We start from the raw sequence: 25,250 nt of genomic DNA, 5'->3' as shown, positions 1-25,250 counted from the left end.
GCAGCACAAGATTGTGCTATTATCACAGTAAGCGAAGAGTGGATATCGGGTCATCAAGAACAAACTCCCTGTGTGAAAACGGGACATCCGTTCCTTCCATGTGTAAATTGCTAACACTTCATGATACCATTTTTCTGCTGAGTTTAGTTAATCTGAAAATAATTGTTCTGGTCACACATGTCATAAATTGAGCATTGTGGTGGTTCGATATTGGCTACTGATACATTACCTTCTTAATAGCCATTTTCATTCAGTAGTAAATGTGTCAGTGAGAGGCATGACATTCAAATATATTAGGAAAATAAGATACAATATATTTGGACTGATTTGCTTGTAGCTAATCCATCAATACAGAAAAAATAGGTCAATGATCGAAGCCAAGCAGGGACTGTGCCTAGAAGAGGACAGATGCAAAAGATCCAATACATACAGACAGAAACATAGGGCTTTGCACAGGATCCCAGGACAGATATTTCTATAGACACACATGCAGAGCGATGTTAAAGAAGCTCTCCTTAACGTCACTTACATGTACAGTAGCATGACTTCATGAAAGCAATATATGGCCGCTCCAGTGTGACCTGGAGGCCTGTGCATGCCTTTGCATCTGCTTGCCTACTCCTAGAGTAAATGGGGTGGGTTTTCGTGGTGGACAGGGGGGCCATAATCACCCACCACCTGACCTCAGTATACACTGTATATACATGCAGACTGCACGCTTACACTGCAATCCCACAACCTTTTACTCCTCCTCTAAAGTGTAGCAGCCCATGGTCCTGTGTCTGCTAAGACTGCCATAACACTGATTTTGAACATGGAACTGTTTCCTTTCCCCCTTTCTTTGTGTTATGTTGTTATTGTATCACTTTTCCTTTTCAGCGAACACTGATATATTTAACACAGCCCCCACTGTTGATGGTTGTCTTTAATTTGAGTTGTTTTGTGAACTTGGTGTTCTTGATCTAAGCTTGTCTTTTTCTTTCTTATTCTCTTCTGTCCCTCTCTCCTCTATCTTCCTTCTCTCTCTGTCACAGTGTTCTATATTACTGTTATTTAAAGCTATCGCTGTTGCTAATATGTGACGTATTTTTATTTGCCTGTGTTTCTGCCCTGTGTTTCTGTTGTTGTTTCCTTTTGTTTCTGTGTGGTGAGCCTTCTAACCCCAGTTCATTCTGTTATGGCACCACCGCAGTCCAGGATGACGCTGCCCCAGGTACCCAGGAGTACATTATGTTACGGCAGGACTCCATCCACTCTGCGGATATAAGGAGTAAAGGGTCCCCCTTTCGTGCTAAGTGTCACGAAATCTTCTGCTGCCCGCTGAAGCAAGCCGTCCACAAAGAGAGCACAGAGCCCGAAGGTTTGTTCGCACCCCCTCCTTGTTTTGATTTGCTGATGCTCGTATCCCCTGCCCACTTCCGTCTTGTTTTCCCCTCTCTCTCATATCCTGTGTGAACTGATAGTTTTCCGCCAGTTCAAACTAAGTTCTCTTTCATTCCTGTCCCATTCGAGAGCATCTGGTGTGCTGCTGCGTGCGGAAGTGTGAGTGCTCATGTGTGTGTGTTTGAGCATAGTATTAGACTGAATGCTTAGGGCATGTTAGCTTGTAGAGAACCTGTAGGAGGGCCCCCGGGCCCCTCTGCTCTTGTTCAGTCTGGTGTGTTTGTACTGTACAAGTGTGTATGTGCGTATGTGTCTGTCTGCACACCTCTTACGTATGTTGGACTGAGTGAGGAGCACAGCATCTGTAGCTGCCGCCCACTCCTCCCTACCCCAAACCATTAACTTGGTCATTGCCACCCTGAGGCGCACGCACAGACCAAAACAAAGTGAAAAAAGAAAAGGGGTAATACATGGAGGCAGCTGCGGCCCTAATGAGTTCAATGACTGGGCAATTTGAGGTATAGCTTCCACTGCAACTGGCCTCTTAGAACAAAAAAGGTGAAACTATTTTATCTTCCCTTCCTGAAGACTATGTGAGATTTAAATGTTTCATATTAATGACTAAATAGTGATCTTCTCAGCTGCAGACTGCAAGTCAGCAAGTCTCCCCCCCCTTCTTGTTCCCTGTGTTTCGCCTGCTTCTGTCTGTGGCTCTATCCATCCTACCCTCTCAGTGCTTCCCTCCCTAACATTTCTTTCCCCCCTGCTGCAATCTTGTTTCCTTTTACCTCTACCTCTATTTATATTTACTTATTTAGTGCTTGTAGCAGCATGAGAATGTGCCTGCGTACTGATTGTACAGTTAGGACACGCAGTAAAGTAAAACAAAAAAACTCCCACTTGTGCTCCAAGCATGCTTCCATACCCTGCACTGTCTGGTACTCAGGCTCTTTGACTACCTCATGTATCACATATCCCTCAATAGAGTGCTAAGATTGTAAACATTGCTTTCATTTGCAGACTACCTGATAGGTAAGCTATGAATTATCTCGCTCTTGATATGTTTTCTGCAATGTATTGCTCCGTCTTCTATTGTATCTGAAAGAGGCCCGTGATCGGTACAGTAGTGCTACGCTTAGATATGTCAACCTGTTGACGGGTGTCTGTGTGCCTGCTGAAGGACTCAAGCACATGTTATCCTTGTGAGAAAGAGAGAGAGAGGGAGATAGAGAAGTGGAATACTAGCAGAGGTCTGGCTAAAAAAGTAAGATGTATTATTCAGTTTGGCTGCAGCTCCAGTTGGACGTGACTGAATTTACAAAGGAAGGAGGGGAGACTACAGCTGTTACGTAAGCTTTTCATAAAGACGTCATCAATGTTGATGCATGATGCGGATGCAAACTGTGTATAACCGTGTGTGGAGCAGGCTATACACATGCACACACACACACACACACACACGCACACGCACACGCACACGCACACGCACACGCACACACACATACACAACCTACAGAGCTGTCTGCTAATATCCTTGCTAATAGGTGTAAATAACACAAACAGATAGTTTATGTTGATATATTTGCATTTTTGGACAAATGGTACTTGATTTGAAAAAGAAAAACCAAGAAGGTTATATGAGCAGGAAAGTCAGCCTTGTCACATCGTTACCATGGCAACAGCATTTCAACTGCTTTGTGTTGCACTTAATGATTTTCATGGATTGTCGACCACTTAGCTACATGTTAAATAGAATTTGTATATCACAGTGGATCGCAGCACAGACTATTCAGTCAGGAACACATGGCTAGATTATATTAATGATAGCTATTATACTGTAAGTAGTAAAAGGCAGTGTTTCTAAGATTTTATTGATGTTTGTTCAGTTGAGATTCTGGAGTGTGTTTGCTGTAGGTGAGTCGCTGGCAGTGAGGCATTGATGGGATTAATTATCCGCAGTATAATTTCCTCTGACGCATATCCCAGCACTACAGTGAGGTGGTTGATACAGAGACACAATACATGCTTGACAGAACACATCAGCAGCACACAGGGTCGGACTGTGGCACCCCAGGGAATGAGTTCAAATCATATCAGTTCATCTCTGTGGAACTGCAGGGAGCCTAAGAACACAAACAGAGGGCACTGGACTTGCCTCCGCAATCCTTAGGTCTCTCTGTGCTGCCGCCAGCTGTCAATCAGACAGTTTGTTTTCTATCTTGACATTCACTTGACACGCTCTTTGGCTCAATCTGTGTCACAAGTTCTCGATTCCTCTTCATTCTCAAATCCTTCTCTCCTAATTCCTTTGCTTCCGTTTCTCCACAGCAACAACAAAAGATGGTGCCCGAGGGGACCGATGTGTGTAAATATCCCATCCATAATTCAGACCACGGCAAGACTTTGTGTTTATAGTTCCAGGCTATGTTATATATACACAGATAGACAGATATCCATGTAGATAAGTATAGGTCATGAGCAGTATGTGTATGTTTTCATTTCTGTGATCTTAACTCAAGAAATTAATGTTTTTCTAGTTGAATTAAGCAGTGTTGTGCATTCGTAGTCCCAGAATCCGATAATATTTGCATTTCTTCTGCACTGATTTAGAGGCTGTCCTGGCCGGGACATACACATGAGGACTCTTGCCTCACGTGGGCTGAGTTTAGATTACAGGAGTTTTAAAATGCCAAACGACTTAGAAATGTACCTGCATCACAGACTGCACAAATGCTCATATTACAAAATTATCAGAAGTTACTTACCACTTTGAGCTTTTTTATCTCTTTAACATGTATCCTCAAGCTCTTTCTCTCTCGCACACACAGACACAGTTGTGTACTCTAGCTATCACAGACATATTTTCTCTATCTCCCCAACGATACTCTGCTACACTCAATTTTTATACATTTACAGTCACCATTTCCGCAAAAATTAAAAAGGATGGAAATGAGTTATAGTTGAGCCAGCTGTTTTCATTATGAAAATCAAAGCCCAAACGTTGTTTATTCTGGGACCAGCATTAGTGATTTAGACTGAAAAGTACACCATACTTTTACAGTACTTAGCAATCTTGACAAGTGCAGCTATAAATGTAAGGTTCATTTTTCAAGTCTGCCTTAAAACAATACAATGTATGAACATATTGAATATATATATATATATATATATATATATATATATATATAGCAGTCTCAGTTAGTCGATTAATGTGGGTATCTTCCAAAGTTTAAGTCTTTTCTGTACAAAATGTTCTTTGCGTTTCTAAATATTTCCTTGTTAAGCTGTAATGAAAGGATAGTAACACAAAAGGGGTTCATTTCACAGTATAAAAAGACTAAAACTTTGGAAGACATCCACTTGATTTAGTTAACTCAGATGGCTGAAGCCTCATGTTAGCCTCAAATAAACTTTGGAACGAGGACTGCGGATATTTTTACTTTTATTGTTCATATGGGCACTTAAGATATTGTTTTAGGACAGACTTGAACAATGTGAACCTAACCTTTACAGTATCACACTGGTAGTTTTGTGTGTTTTATCCTTGATCTACAAATTACACATTATTGCTGATATGACCTTTTGGTAGAGCATTAAAGAAATTGTTAGTTTGGCTTCCAACCCTCTCAGCAGCCTTTTGTTTCTGTTAATTTTACTATAGCTTATCTAATCGAGTCAATATAAAGCTTTGTTGGAAAATCTACATCAACAGGGAATCACACATGTTTGTGTTAGTCATAACCAACTGTGAACCCTAGGATGCACTACTGTATCTAAAGCAATGTAATTCAATCAGTAATGTGATATGTCTCTTACAGATAGAATAAAGTCCAGCACCTGTGTTGCTCAACATGCAGGCCACTATCTAATCTGTTTCAGCCTTCTTAAAAAAGAACTCACCTGCTGCACACTCAGGCAAGTAAATGTAAGCAGAAGAGCAAGAGGAAAGAATAGTAGCCCTATCTATTTGCCACACCAGATGGGAAATTCATAGAGGTGATTCACCACGAAGTCGACACAGCACAATTACATTTCGGGGGTCAGCGTCGCCCCTTATAACAGAGTATCCCATTGCAGTGTCTCACCAAGTCCTGCACACTACGGCAATGTTGACAAGAGACAAACATGCAGCCTCAGGATGCACTCATGCTCCAATAACAGCTTGTTTCATTTTCTTTCTTTCTTTCCTCCTTAGTCTGTCTGCATGAAAGCAACAAACTCTGTTTGTCTAAGGCACTACATAAATAGACTATGCATGAATAAATAATGTGTATGATAATGTGATTTGGTGCCTGCAGAGAATAGGCTGAGAGGGGAGTGTCAATGTCAAATCAGCACTGTAAGTTCTACTATGCTTACCTGACCTCTCTGGTACCCTGAAGTGTGCATTTTGCAACATATGTAACAAAGTTTTAGCATGTACCGATGGACATGAATACGCTTTACTTTCTTATATATATATATATATATATATATATATATATATATATATATATATATATATATATTAGATAATCTCACATGTATGAAGGACTAGTGTTTTATTAGCCTAGTTTACAATACAAATTTAATGTTGGCAGTTCAAAAGTAGAATGTGACCATTATATAATGGGAAAAAGGAAAAAGAAAAGGGTAGAGTGTGTTTCATGTGTAAGTGCAAAATAGTTGGCATCTACCTGCACAAGTGAAAATGCTTAACGTCATAGCACGCTCAGACGATTTTTAAATACTTATTTCCTCAGATTTAGGCAGAAATGCTGACACAGTGTTAATTTCTTTCTTCTCTGGGGCTTACACTAAAGTCATAAACAAACAGCAGGAGTGGGTGTTTATGACAACATTAATGAGGAACTACTCTGGAGACCAACAGATAAGTAAAGCAGAGTAAAGTTGCCAGACCTATTACATTCCATCATTGTCTATTTCATTAGCACTTCTCTCGTATTCGCCTCCACATCCTTCTCCTCATGGCAGACTCAGCAATAGCCAAACAGGCCGGGACTTTTTTGTTCAGAAATACAGTGAATATGTTTGTTATGAATGAATATTATTAATGTAGTAGTACATGTGGCAAATTAACCTGCTGACTGACTGGAAGGAACAGTGGAAGGAAGCAGAATGTAGTAGTCAACCAGTGGGATGCTTTACCTCAACAGTCCACAGTCCACAACCAATCTGTTGAACCATACTTTATTATATGTAATATTTTTTTTATATTGCATGCTTTGAGGTTGACTTTTACAATTGGTGTTATGTTAATGGACTGTGAAATAATTAATATTTACTGCATACCAGTAAATAAAAAATGCAGGTACAGTACATTATTAATATGCTGTTTTATATACCACATAGCCGAATGCAGCATGTGTATTTATCCTCCATGTCCAAATAGCAGCTTTACTCCCCATCCCTCCCACTGCCTGACTCAGATATGACAAAGCTTGATCCTAAAATAACAGCTTATGCCACTAATGGATATAATGTTTTATTCAGTAGAATTCCTGTTTAAGTACAGGCCGGCTCTAAATCTGAGCTAAACAGGAACAATCGGTAGAGTAGTCAGGTTATAGTAACTGTGACACAAGCAAGTGTGTAAGTTTTCCCCAGAGTGAACAAGCGTTAAGCTATTTAATTGGGGCAATGAGGCACACTGCTGAGTCAGCACCACATTAGTCTAGGAAAGACAGCTACCAGGATAGATATTACAGATACACACAAAATAGTGTCACTTATTAGGAAGAAGACAGCATTTAGTAGTAATGTATTAAATGTGAACAAATACCAAATCTTGTTTTTAGGTAGTATAATATGTTATATCCTTGCTTTGTATGCTCTTCATTACAATGGCTAATGTGAGAGAAAGGTTTCAATTCTCTTTTGCTACCTCTGTGAACTTCTGTTACCTTTACCGCAGATACCGCTGCAACACAGAACCTGTTGGTCTCTCTCCAAGCACTTGTCTTAATAAATGTTATACTTTGAAGAATGAATAGACCGAGCCTCTACTGTATTTGTTCATTTAAAGGTCACACTATTAATTCATTCTTCAAAAGTTCCCAAAGGATGAGTCGTGATCCTAAAGTGTTCACGAGTTCATCCTGAGTGTATGGTCAGCTTTGCCAAGTGAACAGTGTAGTAACAAACACAAACACTGTTTTCCTGTATCTTTAATTGAATAGGAAGTTACCTTATTTGAGGACCATCATGTGTAGATTTGTTTATGTCATTATGGCATCTGTAAACTTATTTTCACTATTTGTTAGTAGATATATTTGATAATCCTGTGTTCTCAGTACTGTCAAAATCAGAAGTTTCAATTCCTACATACAGTATAGGAGCTTTAATTAGTGAGAAATGTGGATCCAGAACCTAGACAAGTTGGAAACCATTAATCTATGTAAAGGTCATTGTTTTTATTGATATTCACTAAAGAAAGACAAAAAATACAATTAAACTCACAGAATGCATGATGGAGCAAGATACAGTAGTGGACAACACAGTTATTGTACCTTATTAAAAATGGATATATGAAAACATTGAGGTTTGATATTTTTGGCTTTCCACACAGATATTTATTTCTACACTACAACTAAGAATGGATAATATGACAATATATACTATCACAAATTAGAAATTTACCAACAGGGTATTTTTTAAATAAATCACCAGGATTGAAAGGGAAAATCTTTAGGACCAGCCAGGAGCAAAAGTCCATAGAATTCACGAGTGTAGAGCGAGCACACAATTTTCTGACATGTTGTTTTCTCTATCTGCCTAAAAAATCCAGTTTTGGTCAGACTCTACTACCCACGACAGACAGTGGCACTGAATACTGAATAACACAGATGAATCATCACAGGTTTGACTACTATTTCCTTTCCATTGTACCCATCCGCTACCGTCAGCTGAGTAATGTCTCCTGTCGAGATGTTGTCAGATTGGACAATCCGTTCCACCAAACATGGTGGTTTCAAAAGCTCACAAAAATAATGCACTCCAACTTGAATGTCAGTATTCAACCTGATTACACTGGAATCTCAGTTATAGTATTTGTAACATAGCGATTGAACTTGTTATAATTTATTAAAAAAATGACATTAGACATTGAAGATTGTCAAAAAGGACACTAAAGATTGCACTGTGACTATCAGTAGACTTCCTCATTTCTGTGCAGCGGACGTCAGAACTGCCTAAGCGCACCACATTAGCATAGAGAACAGTCCAGTTTGGCTGACACATGCAGACAGTTTGAGGGTCATGTTGGGTGCAGGCGGGGTTATGTAAAGACCTTGCATGGTTCATCTCATGGGGCACAGAGTAATGTGCCAGACTGCTGGCCAGGGCTGAAGTTGGCTAGGATTCATACAGACACCCAATTTCTCCCATCATGTTGCCTGCCAGCCCCCGAAATGGCTCTTCCAGGAAGCCTGATGAAACCCAAATTAAGGACCAGATAGGATATAGGATAGGATAGGATATACGGTATAGTGATATTGCCAGATGTTGCAAAAAAGTTGGTCAATTTGCATTCAAGAACCTTTAGTCAAGAAAAGGATCAGATTTCTACAGTAACACCAGCGTGTTAAATGCTGTGACAGCCAGACAGTGTTTCTGTTTTATTGCCCCGTCTCCCTTTCTCGGTTGTATCTTTGTGTGCTGCACTAGAGATTGTTACTTTACTTCCTTTCTCAATCTTGATTAAATGTCTGGAAAGTGTCCAGGGTATTCCACAGTTGCCTTAGTCAATGTAATACTGACTCAGGAACAGCAGCTACTGTAAATAACAGCTCAAGCATCCAATTTATATATTTAATCATTATGATTATTTTCCTGTTTGCATTGTTATTCTGCACTTATGCTTACAGAGACTTGTGTTTCACCCCTGATTTGTGTGCTTAACTTTACCCCTCCACAGCTTTGTACATCTAAGTGCATTATATTTTTATATACTGTAGGCAGGTGTGTGTATATGAGTCATAGTTCAAATACTCAGACCTCTTTCTGTCACTCAAATTTAGGATTTGTATAATTATTTGTATATAATAAGTATAATTGCATGGATCTGTTGTTACAGGAAAAAGCTAATATTAAATGAAAACACTTGAGCATGTTAATACTTATTAAATGTAGAGCAATCTTCTCAAACATCATATCATATTCATTCTATCATTAGCAGCCTAGTGTTATCGCTCAAGGCCATTGTAAATGTATGTGCCAGAACAATAGATGGGTTAGACATAAATAATGCATACTGGTAATAAAATGATAATTCGTCACCTGTCAAAGAGTGCTCTCTCTTGCTTTCCCAGTTGGCAGTCGTCTCCCTTTCATCAGCTACCTCCAGCATGCGTTACACTTCACTAAGGTGTACTGTATAGTGCTCCTCTATTACTGTCTGCAGGTGTTTGTCAAATGAGCCCTGACGAAAGTGAGTCTATTGACCTGTATGACGTGCCTTTCACCTCCAACCAGCTCTAGTAGAGTGCAGTGCTCCTGTGTTGTACAGCGTTGTTATTCCTCATCCTTCTCACTACACACAAACACACACCCTCAGTTGGTTGTCTTATATCAGTATGCTGTGAACATGAGCCCGCGAGTCATTATCTTAGACCCAAATCTAATTTTACAGCACGCATAAGAGCGACCAAGCGGGACAGGCTGGGGCAGTGGACTGAATAAACAACCTAGAGGTGTTTCATTTGTGGTTAACCTTATCTGTCAGGCACGGGAAACACAGCAGGATGCACGCTCACATACAAACGCACATGTATATAGACATGCAAACAATTGCAGTAATGAAGGCAGATGACGCACATAGCAACATTCTACCACTACTCAGCCAACCATGGATTGCCCAACCTAGATGATCCCATAGACCCCTCTGCCAAATGTCCTCCCTTTGCTTCCTCCTGGCCTCAGTGCCTTCTGCTGTTGCCTCATTGACCATCATATAGCAACAAACCCCTTAATTTTAAGTACTAAAAGACAGCACATCTATCGTCCTTTGTATGAGGAGAATTGTCTGGTTGCACTTGTCTGTCTGATCCGCATTTTTGAGCTTTGTGTGAGTGTGAGGGTCTGTGTGTATCTGTTCTCCGGGACCTACAGTATGGCCTTATGGCAGCTATTAGTGTTAGCTTGCTCGAGAGATTAGGCAATGCACATCTCATCAGGCCAGGCCAGAATACATTTATAGCTGTCTCTCTTTTCCATATTTTTTTCTCTCCCTCTCTCGTTTTTCTCAAAAGGTAAAAAAAAGAAGTGTTCAAAATGTTATAATAGGTTAGAGTGCTACAATGTGACTCAAAAATGGCAACTACATGTTACTTACGTGTTGTAATAAAATGAGTGCCTCTCCATCTATTTTCATCGGTTTATCCGAGGCCGGGTTGCGGGAGCAGAAGGCTAAGGAAAGTATTTCAGACGCGTTCTCCTAGTCCCCAGCAATGTTTTTCAGCTCTTTGATGAGATATATAATCTATCCAGCGTGTTTTGGGTCTACCCAGGTGCACAGCTCCTTCTTCACCATAATGGTCCAGTACAGTGTTGGGCTGTCTTGGCTGACACGCCTCTTCAGTGTTTCGTGGAGGTTGGAGATAGTGCCTGTGGAGTGGTAGACTATGGTGGTGGTTCTCATTTTAAAAAAGGGAGCCGGAGGGTGTGCTCCAATTATCAGGACGTCAGATGGCTCAGCCTCCCCGGGAAAGTTTATTCCAGGGTGCTAGAAAGGAGGATCCGACCGATCCAAGAGGAGTAATGCGGGTTCTATCCTGGCTATGGAGCAGTGGACCAGCTGTGTCCATATACTCGGCACAAAGTCAAGCACGTTTTTAGTGGGTGTTGGCCTCTGTCAGAGTTGTCCCTTGTCACCGATTCTGTTTGTGATTTTCATGAACAGGATCTCAAGGTACAGGCAGGGTGGAGAGGAGAGTGTCCGGTTTTGTCCTGAATTGCATCTCTGCTCTTTGTATGCATGCTGTGGTTCTGTTAGCTTCATCAGACCATGACCTCCAGCAAGCACTTGGGCAGCTGAGTGTGAAGCGGTTGGGATGAAAGTCAGTATCTCAAAGTCTGAGGCCAAGGTTCTCTGCAGGAAAATGGTGGATTGCTCCATCTGGGTTGGGACATTCTGCCCCAAGCGACGGAGTTCAAGTATTTTGGGTTCTTGTTCCAGCTCAATGTAATCGTAATACTAGAAATGGCTCCTGGCTCTGTTCTATTGGTGTGTGTGAGTAGGATGTCACAGGCCTCAGCTGTATGTATAGTATGATGTAATGGGTAGCAATCAGGCATGCAGGGAGGTAGTCCTTCGGCAGTACAGATGATCACACGTAAACCATCATTACAACAAGCCAGTGTCACGCAGCCTCCCATCTCTAATCTGTGCCGTCCAACTGCCAAAACATTGGTTAATATGTCCTAATCTCCCCATGTTATCTCCTCATTGCAAACACACACACATTAAACCTGATGCGTGTCACAGGTCATGCCCAGACATTCAGGAATGGTTATTTCCCTACAATCTGTGGTACAAATCTGATCCAGCATTACTGAGACAAACTTGTTCTGACTTGTTGAATATGACTGCATATTTGTGGCAGCTACGTTTGTAAACTGACAGAGCTTCACACACAAAATACCACACCAGCTGTGCTGCTTGGGTATCTTAGCCTTAGTAATATATGGGTTCCAGTCATTTGCACTGATCCTTCAATCGGTAGCAGAAGGCTCAGTGCAATCATTCAATCATGTTAAAGCATAACCTCTGACTCACTGTATGCCACATGGGTCAATCTGGCTATATGGCCTGATAGAAGGACGAGCCCAGAGAGAACGAGGAGAATTGTGTAAATATTCCTGGTCGGAGAGAACGAGGGACATTGTGTAATTATTCAGTCATTCAAAGAACACAGCCGGAGTCGGAGATGACGGAGGAACAACAGAAAATCTTCCTACTTCCCTAAGTCACAGGTATGGCAACATTTTGCCTTCCCCGTGAGTCAGTTATGTAAACAACAACAAAGATAAAGCATGTGGGCTGCAATTTCACCACAAGGTTAACGAAACAAGGAGTTTATTTATTGTATTTATTAGTTTTACTTTTATTTATTTTATTTTAGCTAAAGAAAAGTCATTAAAAACACTGTTACTAGACACAGTATTGTGATTATCAGTAACCAGTATAGTTACCAAGCATTTGGCTAGTGGCTGGTGTTAATATCTTGGCATGATGTAATGTCCACAAAGGGATTAGACAACATTGTGTTATTGCTGCAGGCTTGATTATGATTTTGAAGTTCAATGCTATTCTGTAATAGGGTTGCATTTGATAGTATATACCTACTAAAGACCACAGAGAGCCATTACTGCTTTACTGCTGTGTTTTGTCCTACTTTTTCATTCCTCTGTGGGGTTCTTTATCAGCTCTGCACAGCTCCTCCCACCTAAATACCAAACACTGGTCCACTACCATCCATTGTCATTATGTTTCCATTGATTTCTCTGTGTGCTGAATTCCCTAACAAACGCAGGGATTAAAAGTGAAAAGTGGGAAACTCTGTGTTGGATAGGATACATGACCTATTTACTCACCCACTCCCATAAATTGAGTCATGTCCCTTTTGTGTCATTCAGCTTAGTTGATCTTTTCCACCTAACACGTTGGGCTTTTGAGTACACTGAAATAATCCATGCCATACGGAACCATGCAATTTCATTCTGATCTTTTTTTAAATAGAAATAATCATTTTAACCTCAAGTGTAGTGCCAGAGATCGGAGATGTAGAACCAATAAACAACCATTCAAAGCTTTCTGTAGGAAGAACCATTTTCCCTCATGCAGCTTCCCTGTCTCTCAGATCTGCGGTCAGGGGAATGACACCCCCAAAACCTTCCTCGAGGAAATGTATCAATAGCAGGCAAAATAAAGAGTGTGTAACCAGACTTAATGAGCTTCATTAATGTTCACACCGAGTTCACTGCACTGCACATTTGACCTTGTTGCATAATATTCACAGTTATTCTTGAGGCCAGACAAGGGATGTAAAAGGGTTATTCTGAGGACAGGGACCTGGTTAATAGAAAAGATCAGGGTCTATTACAGATACTTGGATGAAAGTGATGACAAATGCCTAGACAGGAGTTTTCACCAAGTGAGCAAGAAGTGCCCATCACCTAAGACAACAATGAGTCCTAAGATAGCAACTCTTAAAAAAAAAAAAGCAAGCATGACCTTGTGCTCTCGTGCCAGTCTCAGAGCTTTCCTTTGTGTCTCCAGTAAGAAGACAGTTTAAGCCAGCTGGTGTCTGAGATGATGCCTTTAATCTCACTCCATTCCTTTCCTTGATGTGTCATACTGGAAAAGATATGTAGGACAACATCACTTCACTTACTGTATTCTGGGAATAAGACTGCTTTTGCTAGAAGGGGTGTAATGAGCATGGTGTTATTAATACAAACTTTCAAAAAGTCTGAGCTTCTTTATTTTGGCTGCAGCACAGTTCCTTGACTTCTCTTTGATACCATATGTCCCTCTTCACTGTGACAAGAGCCCATTTTCTGGGTGTCTTCTGGTTAATGGAGGAGGGATAACTTGTAATAGGATAAAAGTGAGTTTTGTTGTTTATGGTCTCTCAACTCCTAAATGTCGTCTCTCTGTAGCTTTGCCACCGTGATGAGTATTGCCAAGGGCTTTTATTGACTCACCATCTATGATTCACACGTTACTGTTCAGTCATCCATTTTGTCAAGGGATCATCTCCTGCACTTGATTTCCTCCTCCGGCTACCTCCTGTTGTGATGCTGGCAAAGATAGATACTAGATGTTGTTCTGATAACAGGCATTTAGAGACTACTATTAGATTTGGTGGGATTGGCTGCCTGTGTGTGCATGTGTGTGTCTATTATGCATGTATGTATGTGTGCTTGTTGAATTATCTACATACACAAGCGCATGTGTGCATACTGTATGTTCTTATCTTCCACTCGTTCTGCCTCAGCTATCTGATGGAAAAATAATGTTAGAGAATGTGTGCTGCTGCTCACCTAGAAACAGGCATCATGCCAAGCTGATTGTGTACAGTATAGTATGTACAAAATTACATTATTATTGTAAGCCTAGAAATCTTTTTGAACTGTGTCCTCTTGTTTATTGAATCAACCTTACAATGTGGCTTTAGTACTGTAAGATCTGCTGCTGTCTAAGTCTCCATACACAGAAATCAGTCTCAGGGACTATTAGCCACCTTCCTAAGGCTTACAACAATATTGGCTATGATTCACCCACAATCCCCCAGGGGACATGAGAACTGCAGGGTCATGCAATTGGTAGACACAACCACACACATTGCTTCCACGTTCACACACAGATATTACATTTCAATTTCCATTAGTGGCCCAAACAAAACCATAGCCTGCTGACATCATCTCATTGATGTTTCATAACCGATCCTGAGTGTTAAATAAAGCTGCCACTTTCTCATATTCCTCTTTAGGGCACCTGAGGAACAAAGAGGACGTGCCAGACTTTGTTATTATCAGAGAGAATCCGCTTCAAGGTCTTTGGCCTGGAGCTTTTTAGTATCGCCAACCATCTACATCTTTTTTTTTAAATGAATTTTGAAGGGAAGTAAGGGTCAGCTGGTTAGAAGACAAGAGAAATAGGTAGCCTCTATGGCCTGAAGTTTTACAGTCTTGTGTCGGGGGGCAATGAGGGCACATCACTGGTACAGCATTAGTCATTCCGAGCAGGCTGCTGTCTGAACTCTGGCCATTTCACACACCGTTTGGTGCCTCTGACTGAGATTTCTTCACATCATTACAGCCTTACAGACACACACACACACACACACACACACACACACACACACACACACACACACACACACACACACACACACACACACACATACACTGTACAGACACGAAGAGTGCAAAAGCCATAACATGTGAAAGCCCACAATATGCTTCCTAGCCAAATTATGTACTTCACATGCAGTTCAATTAAGAAGTGACAGATTGTAGAGCAAAGCTTGTGTGAATAAATATATTCACTAGTGTATTTGATGTGTTCTAGTCACTGATATCTGCCAAAGGGTATACAAAGTACCTGCAAGGAAGAGCTAATTTGATCTACTCCCAAACACCTACTGTGCAAGTGAATTGTTATTTTCTAATTTATAGTACAGGTTGAAGAGGAACACATAAACATTTTCATTTTCAGTATAAAGCCTCTGTAATTTGAATGTCACATCACTGCTTATTAGGCAGAGAATGACATATTTTTGACCACAAATAAAAGATAGAAAGATAGTATAGATAGCAAAAGAAAAAAATGAACCAATAGACTCTGATTATGTCATTGTGTTTGTAATGTCCTCAATTTCAATGACCTATCATAATCACACCGGTGGAAGTTCTTGTAGTTAATGGTTAAAATGACCTATTTACAAAATGAAATAACTGCATAAATATGTACGTCACACGTGGATGAAGATTCATTGAAATTCCACTTTCTAAGATGATCATAACCTCATTTTCTTCTCCTTTATGACTCTTGCATTTAGCAGTGAAGGTCCAGATTGCAAATAAACATCTAAGAATAAACATTATTCCGCAGTGCACCGCCTCATCTATTTGTATCATTATCAAGCAGACAGATCCTCAGCTCCTGAAATTGTTTCAGTTCTATGTTTCAGTGCCATATTTAGCTTTTATTGATGTATGAAATACAATTATGATCCTTTCATTTAGGTAGTAAAAATATCTACAGTTATTCTCTCTGTGCGAGAGAAAATATGGCAGGGCTGATCAGTAGATGAAGACTTTGAAGTCAGTTGTTTTACAAAAGGTGAGAGGTTAGATGAAAAATGCCAGACATTGTGTTCATATGCTTCTAATTAGTTTTGGTGTTTTAAAGTAAGATACAGATGGAACTGGTGGTGATTTAATGAGGAGCAGACTGGTATTAATGTTTCAAAATATATTTGTTTATGTTATTTTCACTGCGACTAAAAAACACATTTACCCTGTTAATAATTGACTCAATCGTTCTGGCACTTTAGACACGGGATAAAACATCAAAAAATAAAGCACATTGATGATCCATGATATCTAAGCGTTCCAGCATATTAAAAGATGTGACACAAAACTGTCCCTCGATGATGGTTAGCTCCTACTAATGACTCTTTGCTTTCACGTCTTGAACACAGCCCTCTGTGTGATCCATCACATCACGTTCACGCCTTAGAACCAAGCATTGCCATGAGTCTGGACTGTATTCTATCCCCCTCCTCTACAGGAACCTCCAGTGACTTATGGCTTCTTGTTCTGTAGTATCCAACCCCCATTCTCAGCGCACACTCTGTCTATCTTTCACACACACCCTCTTACGTATGTGGAGTCTCCATGGTAACGCGTGGTATCACTATGGCACTGGTGGCCTGGCATGCTGCAAGCTGCTGTTATAGTGGATTTACTGTACCAGCACACGCACGTAATCAGGCAGCTAGTAGAATGCTGCCAAAGGGCTGAATGGTTTGAGCAGCAACCCTTTGGGCTTATCAGAGATCAATCCTTTTCCCCCTGATATTTCACTTTATCCCCTCACTGTACTGAGAGGTTCAACTAAAAATCCTGCTATTGCAGTTTCCAATGGTATGTTAAGATATGCATTTGCTTGGAGAGTTAATATCTCGATATAATCAGTGGCACAATCCTAGTATGCAACTTTGCCCTCTATTACACACCACGAGCAAGGTTAACCTCCCCATTTATCCAGTGTTTGCCCTCGGAGGCCACTTTTCTCTATGAATTTAAAAAATAATTAAACCCTGGGTGTTAGCGTGACAGCCTTGGGTTATTAATGAGAAGAGATAGCTTTAATTGTTCGGTTATATTTATGATACAAAGGTCAACACAATGCTCAACCATGGAAGCAAACAGGCCTATCTCCCACTTTTACTTTGGAGCTCTGCTCTCTAGTGGCCAGAAATGACAAGAGCAGCAGGGTGCTGGGACCTTCTGGATCTGTGTGAAGTCATGTGGTCCCTGCACAGTTAGGTGTGTTTGCAGCCTGAGTGGTGCTTTCGTAGGACTATGTCTGGACAATTTATATAAGAGTAAACACTAGGTTTTCTATGACAGAAGTTTCTGCAGTACACTTTCTCACAGTTCTGTCTCTTAAACGTACCTTTTAGCAGTAAAGTAGTGTAGTAAATCTAAATCTCATCTTGGATGGTTAATAATGTTATACATTTTAGTATATTGCAAAACAAAACAATTTAGCATGTGTGTTGTAGGTTTGGACTATATACTCTTGTGATACAGAGTTTATTGTACACATCACCCATACTATGATTGCAACTTGATGGAAGCTAACAAAAGTGTGCCCTTTTAGTTAATCTCAATTATTTTCTCCCTCTCTCAATGTGTGTGTATGTGTGTGAGTGCAGTACAGTACAGTGAAGGTGCCCCCGGGAGGCCACAATAGACTGGCATTCTGGGGCACTACAGTAATTAATGGGCCCATGGCACATTGCTACACAAGCAACCAAAGTACACACACCACATAGACAAGGAGGCAGTTTGTGTGTGTGTGTGTGTGTGTGTGTGTGTGTGTGTGTGTGTGTGTGTGTGTGTGTGCGTTTGTGTGTGTGTGTTCTTGTTTAACTATATTCGTGGGGTCCAAAAACCGGGAATACAGTATACTTGTGGGGTCCACAACTTCAAAGGGCTGTTTGAGGGTTAAGACTTGGCTTTAGGATTAGCGATAGATTTAGGTTATGGTTAGGGTTAGGGTAAGGGTTAAGGTTAGGCATTTAGTTGTGATGGTTAAGGTTAGGGTAAGGGGCTAGGGAATGCATCATGTCAACGACGGGTCCCCACAAAGATAGTGAAAAGCACTATATGTGTGTGTGTGTGTGTGTGTGTGTGTGTGAATGAATGTCCTTGTGTCTTTCTTGCTTGTCTTATTTATAGGGTCTACAGGTATAGGTTACAGAGGTCACTTGTCTCTCTGTATGTGTTGAGACCGATTTTCTTTTGCGACAGCATAGTTCATGAATGCAACGCTCGTCAGTGGCCAACTGTCACTTGCAAATTAGCACACTTTAAGTCTGTGGTAGACTTCAGGTGAGTCAAATATAGCAGGCAGATAGGACCAAAGAGGACTAGAGCTATATTTTCTTCAGAGACTTCTGAATACAAAGTATTACAGAAGAAATTAGGAAAAAACTAATTTCTATGATATATACTATTTTTGTTTTAATGGGGTGATAGAATGCAAACCCGATTTTACCTTGTCATAGTTGAATAACGACAGTTTGGTGGGTAAATAGGACATACATAGAAGCTCAAAATCCCATTGATACTCCCATTGAGCTCAGCAGGCTACGTGACAGCGGCCGGTGCTGCCTCGCCGCCCGGTGTGTCCTACTTCATAGACTCCGGCTCGCTGTGAGCTAGCTGGATCTCCGTCACGAAGGGAAGCCCGCGGCGCTCCATACCCATGCAAAGTCACCGTTTCTGGGTTACTGGACTACAAAATGCCGAGGCCCTGATGGAGCTCCAGGGCCTGCAGCTAGCCGCAATCTTTACCCATAGAATTGAAGGAACAGTAGCAGCTAACGAAATCCCTAATGTTCACTTAAATGCATTAAATTGAAATCAGACACCATTGTTAGCTTTATAAGACCTTGGGGTAGATGTTATATAAGTGGCGTGACGAAATTCAAACTGTAAATATACTCTAGTTATGCCGGCAGCCGGCAGCCAGCCAGCTCCACGGAGCTCCGCGGAGCCCCGAGCCCCGGTAACCGAGAAACGGTGACTTTCACTGGGTATGGAGGTTGCCGTTTTCTCGTCAGACTGTGTGGAGCTCCTAAAGTCCGACACTTTATTAATTACCAAATTTGCAATTAGCCATCAATTTTCGGAAAACGGCTCATATTTGAGCTTTATATAGTTGATTTCTCGCATAAAAAAGTCTCAGAAGTGAATTTAATAATTTAAACGAAATAGCAGACAAACAATGTATAACTTTGCAGTGTCTGAAATATGAGACCTGCTGTCTCTTCTCCAGTGGATGTGTATGTGGTTTGCTCAAACCAATCAGCTCATCTAAAAAATTCATGAGCATACCATATTTGGAAGAAAAGCTCTTCTTACAAATAGAGCCATATTCACAGGGTAGTTAAGGACCCATAAAATAGCATTCGAGCAATTTTCAGCCCAACCAATGTTACATACTCTATTAGGAGACCTTAAGGAACAGTGTGAAATACCCTATATAATCATTCTATCATCCCTTTAACACCTTGTCTATTTAAAAAATAAAACGTCTCTATCCTGTACTATTTCACCATTTTCACTTGTGCCATTTTATGCTATTTTGTATTTTTTTCTCCTCCATCATTGCTTGGCTTCTGCTAAAAAAAGCCCTGAAAGAGTGACAGACCTTATCAGGCCTATACACATTTGCACTTTTTTTAGTATTATCTTAGATGTTTGATTAGTGTCGCTGTTGTACAATGCAGCCTAACTTTCGTCACCTCTTTCTGTCCTCCTAACTGTCAGCGATAACGCCAGCCATCCTCCTGAAGAGCCACCCTGTCTGTTTGAGTGATGGCCCAGGTTTATCAGTAGTGGGGTGACTGAAGCGAAACCTGGGATTTGCTTCTGGTAGTATTGAGTCTGTCTGTGTTTGCACATGGGAGAATTAGAGGTATCGGATAGCACAAGGCAGTGATACTGTATGCTGCAGTGTAAATCAGGTTAGAGTATAGAGGTATACAGTAATATTGAGAACCTACTTTACTTATAAACGACTTATTTATGTTATGTATGTGAAAGATATACAGCTCTACTGAAACTGTAGTAATAGACTGTTTTTGCTGTGTAAAACGTTTCCTGTGAGCTCAACACAGAGATGGAAGGAAATAAGGAAATTGTGCAGTATTGATTATAACAGCACTAAAACATTACAACATTCTTGGCTGAACCAACTAACAGTGTTACATTGTTTAGGTTATCACTGGCTAAAGGAAAGGAAAAAATGTAGTTATGCTTCACAAAGAGAAACATATGCTTATTCTTAGACTGCTTTCTTATCAGTGAAAATGTTTTATTGTGTATTGCGGTATTGCTTGAGTTAATAGCTTTAGTTTCTCTTGGTTTTATGAAAGCCTATCTTTGTAAGCATTCTATTTCTAATAACAGTGAAGATTGCACCTATAGATATAATTGCGACTATATATTAAGGTACCGGCTGTTCTTGAGATAATGATGATTTTATAAAGCCCAGTTCAACCTTGAATCAACGTTGGGCGAGCATCTTTTATGTGTGGGGTTAAAGGTTAAATCCCCTCTATGCCATTAAGCAGAACATCAATGACTGTAAAACAGGAAAACAAATGCTTTCATCTCTACAGCATGCCTCATGTCATTTGAGCCACATCCCTTGTAAATCAATATATTGGTATTGGCCCATGAATTATTTATGTTGCTATCTAGTTTTAGTACATAATCACAAAAATAGCTGTCATCCACATTGCTGTCTGGTCAGCATCTTGTGTTTTAAGTACATCTCTGAATGATTTTTTTGTTTCATTGATTTTTTTTTTTTATTTCACTCTGATGCAGATAGGTATTTGTAATTGTAAATAAATAGTAGTTGTGCATTATGGTCATTTATAGATACATCCTGGAACTACTCTGAGTAGTGGCGATTTTTACTGGACATTTTCTGAATTACAACTATGAGCTACATTAAATCATGAAACACATTTGCATGTTAAAGTGATGTTCGTCAAAATCAAAGAGTCAGCAGCTAATTTCATGGGAAACAGACCAAATTGTGATTCCATTATTAATGTAAGTCCTGGTGCTCTGTGTAGAGAGGTACATGTTTAATAAATGACTCGAGTTTTGTTGTTATAGGTGGATATTTCCTTTAGGGTGAATCTGCTGCTCTTGATAGCCTGACCACTTACTCCATCTAGTGTTCAAAGCTGCTCATAGTAGGTGGACACCAAAGTCCACTTACACTAAGTACTAAGTGTAAGGTTCATTATATCTTGTTCATTGTTTAGTCTTTTATTACATACAGGGAATCAATAAATCTGCTTTCACTTCTGTAATCACATCTATAAAGAGATACTCTACATTTAAAGTCCTGGTAAAGCAACAATAACGATGTATTGTTAGTTTTCACACCACAGAAACCCAAACCTCCCAAATTTAAATGATTATACAATCGCCAAGTATATTAGGTTTCAAAATCGTATGAAATAAGCAGTATTGTGCCTTACATAACTGGATTGATAGGAAATAGAGCTGTACAAGCCAAGCGACCACACTTCATGCATTGCATTGATCATGTATGCCCTGATGCTGTAAAACAACATGCCATATTTGGTCAATCTCAGTATTAGGCTGATTTGTGAACAAAAGAAACTTCCTCTACCGTTTCGCAGAACAGAGAATTGTCTTTGTGAAAACACTTTGCCTATAATGCATGTTGTCTTAGTGTACATCGATATTTTTCAGTCCAAAGTGGACAGGCCTGTATAACCGGTTTAGTCAACGCATTATCGGATCATTTTACATCGTTTTTTGTAATATGAGAGCAAAGTCTTCCCTGCCCCAAGAAGGAAGTACAATCTCAGCCCGCATTTTCGATCACTTTTCTTCAATCCGACCCGTGCGCAGCAATACAGTAAACACACGCCCGTGTTAGCCGGATCAACAAGACCTCTAAATGAATGTTTAATGAGCATTTCAGAAGTCATAATGGCATGTCGCTAATGTCCTGTAATGATCTTCCTGTTGGTGGCCACGCCTCGATGCTTTCTCTCCCACTACGCCTCTGACAGTTGTCTGACAGTGGATTGAACTTTGCTGAATGTAGACTTCTCGCTTTCACTCCACTACCTAAACGCTGCAAGTATCCAAGTCAGTGTTTGGCTTCGCTGTAGAGAATCATGACTTTTCCATTGAGAAAATCAGTTTCAGGTAGGCTGCTGTTTTTGTTTTAAAATGTATGCTGCACTTGTTTTGCCTTTTTTAATCTTCAAAATAGGTTTAAGTGTGGTTGAGACAAAGCTTCCAAAGTTGTCTTGAGTAAAATGTTGTATATGGCTTTTAGAGATGTTAGTTATAGTTTTAGTAGTATTTTATTCTATTGATAAGTGGCGTTTTTCTTTGTAGGCTACTGTAGTAGTTAACCGCCTTGGAGCTGTCCGTGGTGCTGAAGGGGAGTTGGAGCACTTTAGAGTCTATCTTCTCTGGAGTTTTGGCGCTGTTTGATAGAGCGTTTGTTTATTCAGAACACGGGTATGAGATATATATTTTAGTTGTAATGTTTAGTTTTAGAGAGTTGTTCTATTTGTTTCTATTTCACTTCTAGTTCTGTTTTCTTAAGATTAAGCGACGTGAAATACAAAATCTTGAGTTGTGTTACTGGCACCTATTATTAATCAGAGGAAAGAAAACACAACGTCTACGACAGTTTTGGTTGAGGACTGCAGATGGCACCACTGGTTAGGCTGTCAATCCAGGACTGAGGGGAAGCAAGCGAGAGTTGAGGCCGGCAGTCAGGGGTGGAAATGTCAGAGACATCAGTGTCAGGACACACATAATGTAGCACTGTTTTCAGATGGCATTTTTATGATCTAAATTCATAATTTACCACTGGTAACCAATTGGAAGACAATATGAGGATAGACGCTTTAAAGGTGGAGTGCCATGGGTATTCAGATTCTGTATAGTGTAATTATATGGGAATTTGTGATGCCGTATAATCCACCGATTTAAGGCTGTTTCTGTTATTTCATCCCATCCTATTACTGCTTGTTCCACTATATTCTTCTTGCATTAACAACACTGCCGATGTCTGATGATGGCTACCTGCTGTTTTATCCCTCGCAGATATCTGCACGCTAAAGCTGGAAATCACATTTTTAAATATTATAGTTTATCTTTTTACGGCTCGTAGTCCAGGCTGTATGTCTAATGTATATTGTTTCCTAGCCCTCCTTCCCTTCCCCTAAGTGGCTTTGTCACTTGTCAGGCCGCCATTGCGAATAAGAACATGCTCTTAATGACTTAAATAAAGGTGGAATAAAAAAATACAAATAAAAAGGTTGGACGCTCGCCATCACACAAGTTAGAAACATGGGATTTATTTGTTGAAATTCGTCGCCGCCTAAGCGACCCAGCTGTATCAGTAGTTATTTTTTTCTGTGACTTTGTATCTAATAAAAAAATCGAAAATCTGTGGTAGTCCCTCCTCTCACTCTCTTGTTTTTCTCCTCTTTGCCAACTCCCAGCCTCCACGCCATACGCCCCTTTTTCTTGATATGTAACATGAATTATCCCATATGACGGCATATATGGAGATTTTCTTAACTGTGCATATTGACTGGGTTTGTGTCTCACTAGTTAAACTTGCTGTCGTCTCCCTCCTCCCCACTGCTCATTCTCCAAGTTGTCGGTGTGATGCTCTGAGCAGCACAGAGTCTTTGCTTTGCGCTGTGCTCGGATACTGCATCCAGAATGATGCGCCTGCTGTTGTCTTGCTTTACCTCGCTTCAACAAAAGAGAGAAAAACAAATGGAATATATTTAGTGATTTGTTCCCAGCCTCTGCGTTTACCTTTCTAAAACGCTGTGTAAGTCCCTGACAGCTTCACTGAGGGATTAAAGAAACCAGATAAAGAGCACTGCAAACACTCCCCGGTGTCTGCAAACAGGTGTTTCCATCCTTTGGCGTCGCATTGAGGTTCATTCACGACTATTTGCCTACCCGCATACCATATGTGCGGCCATGTAGTTTAGTGGGATGATGCAAAACCGCTTACGAGACTGGGTTTGTGCGTATTTGTTGTGATGCAGAGAAAATGATGGAGTTGGAGGAACATGCAACGTGCTTTGGTGAAGGTCTTTGTACAGCTTCACGGTGGAACGTGTGGGTTTATTATTTAAGTTTCACTTTTTTCTCGGAGATACGACGGACAATTCCTGAATAACGCCCACATTCACGAGAAAAGTATTCACTCGGACATTATCTAACTGGCTTTACTGCACTACTGGGACTATTTTATTGTCTATTCTTCATAGTCCACTTGGCAAATTCTTTGTTATTTAACGAATCGTTGTAGTTGCCTCAGTTTGTTACCAGTACGCCTGGACGTTTAACTTCGGAATCCAGTTTTCTGGGTGATTCTTTTTACGCTTCTTCGGAAGTTTTTTTTACAAAACGCAGCCAAACTGGCCATGGCTGCAGCGATTGCCAGCTCCCTCATAAGGCAGAAAAGGCAGGCGAGGGAGCGGGAGAAGTCTAATGCCTGCCGCTGCGTTAGCAGCCCCAGTAAAGCCAAAGGAAGCTGTGAAAAACCCAGTCGACTGAACGTTTTCTCCCGGGTCAAACTCTTTGGCTCAAAGAAGAGGCGAAGAAGACGACCAGGTCTGTTGTGCAATTTTGTCAGGCTATTATCCTCAGGACACTTTATCTATTGTAGGATGCCATTATATTTCAAAAATCATTCAAACAACATAGAACATACCGAGTACTGGTCTATTGCTATGCAAATTTCTAAAAAATTAATGACTCTGCCAAAGTTGGTGGGAGAATGACGGGGCTCCCTTATGAAGTTTGTCCACAGAGAACTCACCTTTGGCATCTCAGACTGCCGAGGGATATATTAAACTGATCCTTCATCCTTCATTTATTCAGGCAACACTGGAGAAGATATGCATAAGTGCTTATTAAGTCGATTTTGGAAATCACTTCACTGTCACTTATGGGTCATTGTTCACTGTTCAGATTATGTAAATTGGATAATAACTTCATCACATGTAATTAATAAAGAA

At 40.5% G+C, this 25,250-nt stretch overlaps 1 protein-coding gene across 4 annotated transcripts in view; it reads left to right on the top strand.

Moving 5' to 3' along the window:
- fgf13a (fibroblast growth factor 13a) overlaps window positions 1-25,250 on the top strand; it is a 98,939-nt gene that overhangs the window by 49,236 nt on the left and 24,453 nt on the right. Inside the window, exon 2 of one of the 4 annotated variants that reach the window (XM_078260371.1) lies at window positions 1,193-1,360. In XM_078260371.1, the coding sequence (XP_078116497.1) occupies window positions 1,193-1,360 (168 nt within the window). Of the gene's footprint in view, window positions 1-1,192; window positions 1,361-12,110; window positions 12,355-22,017; window positions 22,393-24,638; window positions 24,844-25,250 lie in introns of those variants that run through there. The other 3 variants (XM_078260374.1, XM_078260373.1, XM_078260372.1) reach the window with 3 other exon arrangements.

Source organism: Sander vitreus, chromosome 10 (assembly GCF_031162955.1).
Source record: "Sander vitreus isolate 19-12246 chromosome 10, sanVit1, whole genome shotgun sequence".
Classification (NCBI taxonomy): Eukaryota; Metazoa; Chordata; class Actinopteri; order Perciformes; family Percidae; genus Sander; species Sander vitreus.
This window is presented reverse-complemented; position numbering and strand designations above follow the sequence as displayed.